At 38.7% G+C, this 14,014-nt stretch overlaps 1 protein-coding gene across 1 annotated transcript in view; it reads right to left on the reverse strand.

Annotated features, from left to right (window-relative positions):
* PHLPP1 (PH domain and leucine rich repeat protein phosphatase 1) overlaps positions 1-14,014 on the reverse strand; it is a 130,470-nt gene that overhangs the window by 48,903 nt on the left and 67,553 nt on the right. Inside the window, exons 2-3 of the mRNA XM_031589262.2 lie at positions 10,841-11,037; positions 8,434-8,559 (exon numbers count right to left, since the gene is read on the reverse strand). Of these exons, the coding sequence (XP_031445122.2) occupies positions 8,434-8,559; positions 10,841-11,037 (323 nt within the window). The remainder of the gene's footprint in view (positions 1-8,433; positions 8,560-10,840; positions 11,038-14,014) is intronic.

Consider the following 14,014-nt stretch of genomic DNA (forward strand, 5'->3'; position numbering starts at 1 on the left):
CAGTGCTTTTCTGGCCTCTCCTTTTTGTTTTCCTACCGACATGAAAATAGATGCATACCGACTAAAGCTAAGGGCCTTGAAAAGAGAAAACAGAACTTTGCAGAGGCTTCAAAACATCTCAGCCATTCAGAAAATGTACAGGCATAGGTGAGAGCAGGAACTGCCTACTGAAACCAGTGGTGGCAGCAGGCACACGTGTGATATGTCACTTCTCAACCCCTCTTCTCCTCAGGCGAGGCTCATGGGCTGTGCAGAAACACAGCCAGAAATCTCCAGCAAATACTTCATCTTGAAGAGGTTCAGGGACACAAAGGTTGTTCTGCTTGCCCTCCTCTCCCCTCTCTTTAGTTCTAAAGGAAGATGTATACAGCATGCAGAAACAGCTCATTTTGACTTGAGTATGTTAGAAAAGCTGCAGGAACGCCAGTGAAGACAGTAGTAACACACGAGCGCGTGAGGAGGGGGGATGTGTGCAGGTAGCAAAGCAGAAGTTGCACTCCTTCACCTTGCATGATAAAAGTCCAGAAGAAATCACACAGATGTGAAAGCCAATGACCAAGGTTAAGAATCAGAACCTGGAAAGTGAGGGTTTGTCAGAATGATGGCATTAGTCCTTTGTCATTTCAAAGTGTTTAGACCTGCCTGAAGTAGTTATTCTGGGATAGCAGTATAGCAGTATTTTTTGTTTCCTCACAAGTATAACTGTTCTTCTTTTACACACCCAGTATGGATACCAGTACTACACAGGCAGTGATACTAACACTGCTGCCTTAGTGGAAGTCTCCCTAAGATGATCACTGATAAGGTCCCTGCAACCACAAAACTTAAGGTGCAACCTGGAGTTAAGGGACAATAATTAGCTGAAGCACTAAACTTAGAATTCAAGCACACAAGTCATCTTCATTTGGTGGGGCAAGGAATATTAACATCCTTGAAACAATTTGACTGAAAACAAGCTGTTATTCACCACAGAATTTTGCAAAAGAAACAGTCTCTCAAAAACAGAGAAATACCTTGTTTTCCTCAAGTAACTTCTGTTCGATACAAGTAGACAAATAGCTGTACAGCTAGTAAGCTTGCAATGAGCAACTCTCCAGCAGAGACTTTCTTTCAGTGTTTGCTATACATGGGCTCTCACTAGTGAGACTGTCAGCATTTCCTGAAGTCCTTCGCTTGCCTGACTCTCCCACCCCCACAAGGAGCAGAGTTTTGGTTGTTTTTTGGTGGGCTTTGTTTGCTGGGTTTTCTTGTAAGATAAGCAGTTACACCAGGTCCTTGATTTCTGACATAGTTTCTCCTACGCTGTTGTACACACTGCATCACATGGATTAATTCTGCAATAAGATCAACTCTTTTTATGTCATTATTTCATGGTAATTTAGAAACGCCTTCTAACCCACAGTGTTTTGTTTTTGTTTTTAATACTAACAATGAATACAGTTCTGCTGGCCTGGGGCCTAAAACTGGTTTCCAACACTTAATCCTTCTTGTTGGAGACTTTGTTCCTTCTCCCTCAATCACAGAAGAGGCCTAACATCCCTAAAATTAGTTTTAGCTAATCTTTCCTTTTTTCTCCTCCTTACTATATGGGTTAGAAAGGTTCTCAGCCATTCAATTCCGTGACTGACTCAGATATGACCTTATACATAACTGAACTGCTGTGCAGTACGCTGGCCTCTGCAGCCTCCCACCACAGGTAGTGGGATCTGTACGCCACAGACACTTAGATCCCCTGGGCTTCCTTAGGAGCTGAGTTACACTTTTCCTGCTCAGTCCCACCACCTACCACCAGAGACTATTGAAAACACTTTGGGATTCTCCTGCATTGAGCTCACCTTAAAAGGTAATGTCTGCAACATTTTACACAGCTTCTAGCTGGAATCCGTTTATTCTTTCCCACATAAATGCAGGAACTGCACAAATTCAGTTTCAATATCAGAGGCTGACTTAGAGGCTTCAAAGGTCATTACTTGAAAGCTATTCCAGATGCGTGGGTGATAACTAGTTCTCCATTCTCACTCTTGGCACAGTATTTCAATAGCTACTCTTTACTGAAGGCAGCAATAAGGACCCAAAATTTCAGCAAGAAAAAAAAATTAAAAGTGAAGCTATAGCATGGCTAGCACAGAAACTAAGAGAAAAGGCTTGGTCCAAATTTACACCCCTTGGAGTCAGCTGAACTGTTTTTGAAAGGAAAAACAAACAGCAAACTACAAAGCTTCCCTCCTGAACTATTAAAAGAGACACTACAAGGAACAGAAGTTAAGTTCCAAAACATCAATTGGCCTCTCACAACAAAAGGCATAAAAGGATAGAGAGGGAAGAATGCTTTCAAGTGTTATAATCAAAAGAGAAACAAAACTGGCCTCAAGTTTGTTTTGCCCCATCTGCTGTTTTCAATCCAAGTCAACAAGAGGCCACTCATAGCCAGAATGCCCAGATATCACTGCAGAACAAAGGTCCCAAATATTGAAGTTTTCACACATACACAGAAAAGGAAATCAAGTTCCATACAAAAAGGTGGAGCTTTGTTTATGTTAGAATACTTGTAATCACTGCTAAAAGGAAGCTGTGGTTTTATTTTTAGGGATCTATTTTTAGAGAAGGCATTATCTCAATATTGTCATTTTATGGTATTAGAGGGAAAAAATGGTTTCCTTTTTCCAAACTTAGAGTCAACACATTTCCCATAAGAAAGGAAAAACAAAGCAAAAAAGGCCACACCAAAACAAACAAAAAACCTCCCTGCAGTGAAAAATGAGAAGATCTTTCAGGGATATTTTTTCCTGTACTAGATAGTGAACCAGTTACAAACAAGCTACCAATGCCTCTTAGTCTCACAAATTTGTAGAAAACTAGATAGCTGCTATTCTCAAAGAAAACCTTTTTGAAGACCCTTGAATTTGATGAAAGGATATTTTTTTTTTTTTAGAAGATGCCACTGCTGTTGGAATTAAACACTACTCACTCTTAGGTCATATACTATAGAGACTCATTTCCAAGCCTCCAAGCACTGCTCGTGTAACAAACCAGCTACTGCAGCCACCCATTCAGCGACCAGCAAATCCCTGACCTCTAAACCATCCCCAGCATACACATAAACACAGTACACTAGGATCATGACCATACAGTCAAACATCTCCAGAGAAAACAGGTTTGGTAATAACCCCAAAATTGAGGATTTTGTAAGGATGGTGCGACTCATTACAGTATCTAGAAACACATATGAAGCAGGTCAATTGGACAAGGCAAGGAAGGTATAAGGTAGGGCTAATTTGACCATGGGACTGTTAGTTTCAAGTTGCCTCTACAGGCTGAAGACCACATTCTGTGTTAAAACACTCTGCAATACCTGTTTTCCACCCGCAATCAATTATCTTCCAGTACCTCGAGGGTGGATGAAGGTATGATTCTTATCAGTAACACACAATTGCTACTCACTATATTTCCTCAGAACCATTCCCATAAAAACAGAAGTCGATCGGCACAGTCTCCTATTTTGGAAGTATATTTGCAGAATTGCATCCAGAAACAAGAGTTAATTTTAAATTCCACAGAATTTCTTATGCGTAGAAACGTGGTCTACAGCACCAACCTCGTACGTAGTCAGAACTTTCTATTGAGGAAAAATAGTCATGGGATTTCATACATCAGCTTCATTGTTTTCTCATAACTAATGCTTACACTACAAGATGCACTGTGCTAAGTATCATGAAACTGCTGTAATAAAAAACTGCCTAGAAGAATGAGTGAAGCAGCTAGTCAGAGGAGGTCCACCACAGGGAAAAATGCTAAAGAATTAATCCTGCATGGCTGTTTTAGATATGCCTTTGTACAAGCTTAAGATGGATACAACTGCTTTAGAAGTCCCTTCACTATTTGTATAGATAAATCAAATTGAGATTTGTTTTTGATTCCTGCTAAAACTTCTTTTCATAGTGCAGATGGATTTACATACATACAGCATACTCTGCCCTGACATGAAAGGAGTAAAGCCAATATGGCAGCATGGCCCACTCCTTTCAATTTGCTATTCTTGCTCTTTTTAGAGCTTTTAAAACATAATGTACGCTGCCATCACGATTTACTCTATCCTAGCAGCAGGTTTTGATTGTCCAGAATGGCACAGATGTTTCCACTGCAAGCTTAAAGACAAAGGTTTCTGAAACAGAGGAGAGAAAATATTCATACAAAGGTGCACAGGAGAAAACTCTTAAGTTTTAAATCAAGGATCACTTCCTGTACATCCTTTTTTTTTTTTTTAAATAGGAATGTTCGAGACTTTTATTTCAGTATAGGTACAAATCCACCCTGGCATCCACACCCCACGCAATTCCCAGCAAACATACTATCCCTACAGCAGCAGCTGTACAACTCAGCTGTGGTCAGGCAAAGGACAGCAGTGTGCCCCTGTACATCTTCATCTACCTGTATTACATGCGGCCATGCACAGGCAGCTCACATGAAGCAGTCATGCATTATTCAGTCCTTGTCTCTCATGGCCTCTTCTTCTACCTGCCCCATTGAACCGAGCGCTACAGCAGGAAATAGTTGTTGCAAGAAGCTGTCAACACACTTCCTGCCCTTCCAGAACAGAAGTGGGAGAAGTTCTGCAGGGTCAGATAACCCAGTTCAGCAAGCACAGAGATGCACGCTGCTTCCAAGAAAACACAATTGTGTACTGCACCTTTACTTCAGCTGTGCAATACTAAATTTCTGAGATAGATGTAGATGTCTCCTTTTAATTGTATGCCTTGGAATATGGAGGACTGATTATCTTTTTTCTACTAGCTAAATCATCTATGCCATTAGTCATGTAGTTGTCAACACACAGCATTGTCACTTATTGAAAAATGCTGAACTGAGTGTAGCTGCTACAAGTGCCATACAACAGGAGTACATAATCACACCCCAAATACAAGGCTTACAACTGCAAATTCCACCACTCACACAGCAAAACACCCTTTTTCTGTCATGTTAAGGGTGCAGCTTCTTAGTTTTGTTCAGTCAACCCACCCACCTTCCACAATTTTGGATGCAGCAAAGGAGGAAAGCCCTCATGTATTCCTCATTGTTAACTGCACATTCTCCCCTTGCCCTTCTGCAGCTTAAACTTAAGTAGTAAACAGTGGAAGAAATTGTGGGAATTCCAGCACCACATCAACTTTACACAGATAAAATTCTTTAAAGCCATAAAGAAAAGATGTCCCTCTACCCCCTTGCCCCTCATTACCCCTATTGCTGTATAAACTTATTTTTCAACATTTGGCAACAGAGCAAGCATATTAGATCAAAAAGGACCAAGTTTGTTGCTGTTGTTTTCTTTTTGAGCAACCTTAATTAGGACTACAGTATTTGGAAACTAAAAGAAAAGATGATGTACTGTGGTACAGAAAACTATCAATATTAACGAAGAAGCCACATTTCCAGCTTTTAAAAATATTCTGTTTGAGGTTAAATCTGCATATCTAAAAGTGACCTATTTGGAGTAAGTATGCCACCAAGTTCAATATTTAGGGCAGTATTTGTGCAATAATTTTAGTCAGCCCTAAAAGCGAGGGCTCTGTTCACCTCAAGATAAGCACTCATACAAGAAAAACAATCAAAAAAAATCTATTCATAGATCTCTTCCAAAAATGTACTGGGGCAGAGCATCAGAGCTGCCTTGGCTAGGATATATTTGACTTTTAGAATGAATCAGATTATACAAGCAAGAGTGATGTTCATTTTTAATTAAGCTAAACCCAACTCTCCACAAACACAAAATTCAAATCTTCTCTAGCATACATTTACTTATTGTAGAAGTGATGCATTAAGACTTCTCTTATTCTACAACACTCCTAAAAAGTCAACACTGACAATATTCTTTGGGGAAAAAGACTGCAGAGCAAGCATTTTTATTTTATTTTATTTTTTACAAAATCTCCTTTCAAGATTAGGCCCGTTATTCACAAGTTAAAATAGCATCATTTGGCTCTTCTGAGGTACACAGACAACATGAAGTATTTTCCCATAGTTAAGAACTGAATTGAGAAATTCTAATTTAGTATTTTACCCATGACTGCTTTCTATTGTAAAATTTACATTAAAGCAAGTATCACAAACCTCTGTTTTCAGCAGCATGCATCAGGAGCATGAAGGACTACAAAAAAAAGCTATCAGTTAATGTAACTAAGTTATGCTTCAAAACTGTCAGCAAACAACAGTTATGTTTAAAATACACTCAGATATTATTCAGAATTTATAAAAGTGCAAGCATTTTATCCAGGTTCTTTTTAAACTGAGGTTGTGTAACCCATAGAACGCAACTACGAGCTGTATGTTGGAGAGAGACATTTTCCCTCCTAAATTAGCTTGCCTTCAGACATGGAACACTGTATACAGCATTTCTGTGGTTAGCAAAAACATTTAAACTTCTCTGAACTCAAGAAGCTTCTGCGTTCACAACACCTGAGGCAGCCTACCTCATATAATTTTATTTTGTCCTCTGCATGACAGCCTTGGTTTGCCTGAACTACATGAAAACGAAACTTATTTGTGCATGTAGATTGGGAATGATTAACCTCACAATTAAGCATTTGGACATGGATAGCATCAACTGCACTAAGTTAGAGTTTCTTCCCAGCATTACTAATTTTTCTGTTCCTATTCTTCAGGAACTGTTACAGCACAGTGCTTCCCACACAACTGTCTTGCATACAATCATACTTGTGTCTTTCAGTCTAAGGATAGAAAACCCAAACATTAAAAGGCAAATAGAAGTGGCAACATGCAGTCTCCAGAAATCCTGAAAGCTAAGTATCATTTTTGGGAAGATGGAAGAGTGGTGGGTTGGGGGAAATTAAGCCTCATTCTTTTCTTAAGGTGTGTTTTTAAAAAAAAAGTATAGTTTCCTCAAATCTGAGGGTCTGAAGAGACACAAACTACATTTTATTTCTACCCTTACATAAGAAAAACAGGAGGATCTCATGAGTGCACGGGGATATGTTCTCATACTGGCTACTTTCCCAATGCTGTTAGTCATTTGGATGAACCAGAGAGAAAAAGGGAAGCACAGCAAGGCACCGACTGAGCTTATGCTGCCAGTAATTCAGAGGGGCTTTCTGGCTATTTATCCCTACTTCTGAAGTTCATTGTTTTGCACTGTTTCTTCCCTCACTCATTAGGTTTGCCTTTCATTTATCTGATGTCAAAAACTCTGGAGATGAAAGGACATTACTCTCCCAGACAGAACCACAAAGCAGCAAGAACTCAAGAATCTGACAGACCATACCTTACTGTCTCACAAACGTGCACTGGGGATTTGTACCTTGAGTCTGAACAGACCCAGTAGGGATACCAAAACAGTCTTTTTAAAGAACTTAAAAACTTAGAGAGAACACAAAGGATACTTTAAGTGATGCATGTGCTTGGAGGTGCAATAGTTATTGCTCAAAAGAAAGCTTGACAAAATAATCAGGTCTCTTAAAAAAGCCCATGCAACTCAGGCTGTACCACTGGCAGATGCTGGACAGATTCATCACTGCAATCTAAAAAGACCAAACAGTTCTAGTGTGCCATAAATATTTCCAAATAGTAGTACACAAAAACTAGTTGCTTTAACATAGCAAAGAACATGAACAGCCCTATCAGGTAATAAAAAAGGAACAGTTTAGGAACCATTAGAAAACCAAAGATTGCTAACCACACAACAAAAGAACTTGCATAATAAAAAAAAACAAAAATCAGTGAGTCAACATACACAAAATACTTCAGAGAAGATTGAGGATAGGGATTGACATAAACCAAGTAATTGCAAAAAAAAAACCCAGCCTTTCAACAATGCAAAGTGGAACTGAAATGTCAAAGGAAATAATGCAAGATATAAATTCCCATTAAAAATGCCTACTGTAACAGCATAAAACTTCCTTAGGAAAGAATTAACCAGTAAGTTTTTCTGACTGACATTAAATTTTTGCTTATTAAAAAAAAATCAATTCTAAAACTGAAGAGTGATTCAACAACCGAGCAAGGAAACAACCCCTTAGCTCTAGGAATGTAGGCTTTGGGATCTGTGTTGGGAGCTAATTAATAAAACCTAAAATTTTGTGAGTTTTTCAATACAGCCTTTTAAATTTTAATTCTGACATTTATTTGTCATCATTCATGTTCTAATGATCTCACTCCATCCATCCAGATGAATCAGATGAAAAAAGAGAGACAATTTAACACAGCCCTTTGGTTACACAATCACAGTACAGAAGTCTCAGCATAGACAGAAAAATTCACCTTGCTATTACCCGCTATCAAGAGCTCCCAAAGAACTCCCCTCTCTGTGCACTACAAAGAGCAGCACAAGTTCATAATAATGTGAACTCAGAAGACTACATTGCTGCATGGAGGATAGAACTGTGGGTAACACTATAAATTTCATTCAGGAATTAATGTTCTCACCTTTGATGCTTGTCGAAGCCATCGTAAATATTCAGTGAAGTTATCAAAACAGATGTAGTAAGTCTGGCTTTGAGGTCCAGAAGAGCTAAATGCTAAGCAGTGCTGGTGCTTTTTCACTTCTTCCACCTACAACAAAGGCATAAAACTGTTAGTGAACAAGAAACTAAAATATCTGTACGGAGCACCCCAGAGAAAATTAATGTGTGTCCAAGAGGAGCTCATCAAGTAGAGTTGTACTAACCCCTCTCAAGTACTTAAACTGGATCTTAACTGCTAAACATTCATGCAATCTACACAAGCAAGAAATAAGAACAGAACCAAAACTTTTGAGCTTGCTTGTCTGTTTTCTAGACTACTAGACAAGCTTTAAAACAAACAAAATGTTTGAAAAAAATTCCTAGCCACATGACTTACTCTCTCATCACATGAAAAAGAGATGCAAACTGAAGATGCTGCAGGCAGAAAAATCTGGCAACAGCTCGAGTGTGAACTGGTAGTGGATGGCAATACTGAATTAAAATATGCTGCTATTTTCAACATTTAATGTTTCTCCGGAGATTGCTTCCTTTAAACCTCTTTTTTGTGTAGTTTTCTTACAATTTTTTCCCCTATGTATCTGCAACCTTATTTCTGGTTGGTATCTTCAGCATAGCATGTGAGATGTAAAGAAACCATCATAAAGAAGGAAATAGCCAAGAATGACATCTTAAGACACTGAGCATCACAGAAGGCTTTCTATCTACAGCTGTCTTTATGCAACCTAAGGGAGCACAATTCATACTCCTGATTATTAAAATCAAGCTTTACCAAATGGTTCTCTTACACCCCAATTAAACTCTTTGGCATTTCTCAACTCGCTAAAAACACCCAGAATACATCATCCTGCTACCACACACGCGCAGTCCCACACAACTTATGGTTTCTGTGCCTCAGCACTGCATTCTGGAAAGCCTTTGCAAACCAGGAAGTGCAGAGTACTTATGAGGTTTAGAAAGAATATTTTCTGAGTAATAATTTAAAAAACATTAAGTTCTGTGCCAAGCATCCTCCACTCAAGCTTTGTCAGCAGAAGCCCTCAGTACAGTTTTTTTCTTTGCTTGGTTCTCCTTTTCTTTTAAAATTTGCTGTCACCTCTCAGCTTTACAGTCTTCATGTTTTATGTTTTGTGATGTATTTCTGTGCAAATACACTTTTTCTTCTCAAAAAGAAGGCCAAGAAGGACCAGAATTCTGCCCTCTTCAGCGTACTGCAGCCAGCAATAAAGCTCACTGCCAGAGTTCACATGCTGCTGCTAAAAAGAAGGGGAAAAGTCTCTACTTTGGTACCTCCATGAAAGAGCTGAAGAATCATGGAAGCATGAGAGAAAAGAACTCACAGAAGTTATACTAGCAATGTGGACAGTAAAATAACACATCAACTCCACTCTGCACACATTATATTAGGAAGCTTTTTTTCCTCTCCCAATAACTAAAAAAAAATCAAACTTATCAGTATAGAAAGTAAAATAGCACTATTTCAGGTGTGAATTCATTCTCAAACTAATGATTCTCTTCCCATTACCTTGGCTAATCAAGTCAATAATAGCACTCTGAAACTATATTCAGGCTGAAATGGTAAGGGTATAAATCTTACTGTCTTTGGTAAAGTTCCACAGATCTAAGAACAGTTGAAGGTGGAAAGGATCTCTGAAGGTCACTGTGTCCAAATGCCCTGCTCAAGCAGGGCCACCTAGAGCAGGTTGCCCTGGACCATGAACAGGCAACTTTTGAATAGCTCTAAGAGAAAGACTCTACAACTACCCTGGACAGCTTATGTCAGTGCTTGGTCACTGATGTAGGGGAGTGGGGGGGGAAATAACATCCCTGTGTTAAGACAATATCCTGTGTTTCATCAGAAAACAAAAGCTTTTTGTAAATGAATGTGTTTGCTGCTGCAAACTTATATTAGATCGCTGCACTAATAATGCTGAAAGTGAAAAAACAGAAAACCAACCCAAAACACAAAAAATCTGCTGTTACTTCTAATTTTCAGATCTTAGAGTAACACAACATGGATAAAAACTGATGAAAAGACATAGCAAACTTCATACAAAATACAGATTCATGTATCATTTGTTTGTGAACTTTTATACATATGAAACACTATTATGTATATAAAACACTGCACGCAAGGCAGCTGAATGTATCCCCCTCACTTTTCCTTAGCATTTCAATCCAAACATGCCAAATCATTAAGTATGAATCTCACTGCAATCAAAAATTAGTTATATACTCTGATTTCCTCCCCCAGAAACAAGCTTTTGTGAGGGGTTAGGAATCATGGTAAATTAAAGTGATCTCCTTCATGAATAAAGAGATAGGGATTAAGCAAACAAATGCATAAAATAAGAGTAAAAATATAATCTTACTTTGCCACCAATTAAAGGGAGGACATGCATCTTTCCCGTCTGGCTTTCTTTTACTGATGAGACAATTAGGCATGTTCCACAAAGGATAGCTTGACGTCTTGTCCATCTGTTGACTGGCAAATGTATTTTCCCTTTTCGAACATTGTACATTCCTGAGAGCTGAATCCGCTCGGAGCTGCCAATGCTGTGGGGCTTTCCTGAAATGGAAACAAAAACATCCATTTAATCATGGAAAATTTCTGCCTCTTTCATTCAAGTCACCCTGGGACTTCATCACCAAGTTCTTTAGCTATGGACCGCAGCGAAAGGAGTGACAGCAGCTTCAGAATCAAGTAGTTGATACTCTGTTACCTTCATTTGGTATGTGCAAAAGGGGGTGATGTACTGCATGCACACTCACACCTTTGCATTTCCATCCATCCTTAACATCACAGCTGAATAGCTTTAATAGCTGCAGTATACAGTTACTACTCTTCCTCCAGCCCATCTGTTCAGTCCGAACGCCAAAGCAGAGGTAGTACACAATGAAAGCCATAATGTGCACAGATGCAACCCCTGAAAGACTCTGCTTTGGTCTGAGAACTTCAAAGATGGTGAAGCACTTTTGTCTATATTTACAATGAATTCACTATTTATGATTTAGATTATTAGCAAGGCTAACAGACCAAATATGTTAAATGACAGTTCATGTGGCTCAGATTCTACTATCTATTAAGAATATTCTGGTAAAAAGTGGTTTCTGTAAAAACCATCGTTAATAAGGACAACACAAAGACAAGCATCTCTCTCATCTCTGTAATAGAACCAAGTCCTTTTAGGACGTGGATAGGAAGAAGCACAATTAAATCCATCAGATCAGAATGAGTGATCTATTCCAAGTTATCATATAAGGGCTGGATTTTTCAGAGTTTGATATTTGGATTCTCCCAAATATACTAGTATAGATAAGGTAATCACGTTCAAGTTAAATAAGTTGAGATTTCTTGAAGGATACCAGTACTAGTGAAACTTTGCAAAGGATTTCTCATGGATGAAGAATCAAAGGTTATTGTAACTCAAGGTATTTTCTAAATCACAAGGCAAGATAAACCATGTATTTTCCAACACTAATATTTAACAAATTCTTAAATCAATAAGTCAAAGCATTAATAACCGGTTGGTTCTCCAGAAAAGCAGGGAGTTGATCCTCTCACCTAATTTCAACATTTTCAGAACAGCACTAATTAAACTGCAGCAGTGACAAGTGCTGCACACTATTACTACAACTTGCCATTACTAATCTTGTTCATACAACAGCTCATTTGTCTTAATGAGCCTACTCTTGCCTTCAGATTACTTCGGACAGAAGACACCTACCACATGGCCCTCACCCTCACCTTCCTCATGCCAATTCTTACCCTTACTTAAGAAGTAGCCTTCCCATACAGATTAGTAAGCCAATGCCTAGGCATAGTTAGCTGCAAGCCTCGCTCAGTTCTAAAAAACAGTATAATTTAGACTACCAATGCCTGTTCGTAGTTCGGATTTGTAGGAATGTTAATGTTGCTTGAAGCTAAAAGACAAACCTCAGTGCTAATAAAAATCTGGGTGCCTCAAGAAAGCAGTAACTTCATTATCAAGCAAATTCAAATCCAACGATAGAAGCTGTGATGAAGCATTTCTCTTAAGCCCAATAGAACAGAAAGAATTAGAGAATATCTATTTTTTTTTTTTATAAAGCCATAGTACTGTTAGGGAATACAAGTGAGTAAAATAGATTAACACAACCCTGACTAAACACAAAAGCCAAATCAATATGAAATACAAAAATCACTGTTGCTAAAGTGATAGTTTATCTAGTCCGTGCAGAGTGATGGACTTGATGCTGCAAAGCACTGATCAAAGAATCTGCTACACAACAGAAAACAATACAAATGTCAGTAATGGAATAGAAAGTGCCTGTGAATTGTCAAAAGTATGGTTGTACAAGGAACAGCCATCAGGACTATGGACAGTTTCAACTCAAAAGTGATATTTTAAAAGATATCTTCTCCCTCGGCACGTTCCTAGGTGGGGAACACCAATCTTCAGAAGTTCTTTTGGATTGCTAAGTGGATAACAAAGTACATGAGATCTCACTGCAGTGCTGCAGCCTTGGCATGAAACATGAGGACGTTCAGAAAGAGAGAAGTAACATTACCCCATGTACTGTGCTGGCAAAATGATTACTGGGATCTGACAGCAGGTGATCGCACTTCAGAAAGGGTGCTGGAAAATTAGAGAATCTTCAGAAAAGCTACAGGAAAAGAGCCAGGAACCTGGCAAGCCTGTTTCCTGGAACCAGATTAAACCATTTGTCCTCTTGAATTAGGCTCCATGAAGTTAAGTACAGCCAGACCCGTAAAACTACCCCGTAGCATCTAAATGGAAGTTCTTCAAACATCAGGTAAATTCAGAGGCACTTAAGTTGCAAGTCACATTAATAATTAGCATAATCAGTAAATGTTTACTAGAAAAGTCAGAACAGAGCTATCACAAAGTCTCCATACTAGGTACGAACTGTCCCTTCCTCTTGCATCACAGACAGATTTGATGGAAAAGTTATCAGAGTAGAAGTTTCCAGCTACAAAGGTTTTTACAACAGTCCCTTCAACTTCTAAGCACTTCAGACATTTTCCTAACAAAGTCTGCCCATTGCTACAATAAAACTAAAAGATTATTGATGAGAACATATAAAACTAAAATATTGAGCCTCTTTTATTATAGCAAAAGGTTTATCTCTTCCTATTCTTGTCTACACCACTACATAACTTGCAAAACCATTTGATGTCGGATCACATGATGTTGCCTGAGATGCAATATGCTCATGTGTCATTCAGTTTTCTTCCTAGTAAAGGGCTGTTACCATTCAGACTCAATAGTATCAAAACGCTTTATTATCATGCAAATTTAGGAAAAACCTTCAGAAGCTGCTGGTTTCTTTTGTTTTTAAATGGAGGTTAAGTAAAGATCTCTAAATGCACTGAAGTTTTGCTGGTAATTCAGAGTAAAAGCTGATTGAAGAGAAGCAAATCTGTTGACTGAAAGATAAGCCTGAACGGCGCTTAATGGCTCAGCGACTTGCTGGCGAAACAGCATAAAGGCAGGAAAAACTGAAACGCGAGCAGGTTATGGAATTACAGCCTCAACAAAAGA

Source organism: Phasianus colchicus, chromosome 3, assembly GCF_987193195.1.
Source record: "Phasianus colchicus chromosome 3, bPhaCol1.hap1.1, whole genome shotgun sequence".
Classification (NCBI taxonomy): Eukaryota; Metazoa; Chordata; class Aves; order Galliformes; family Phasianidae; genus Phasianus; species Phasianus colchicus.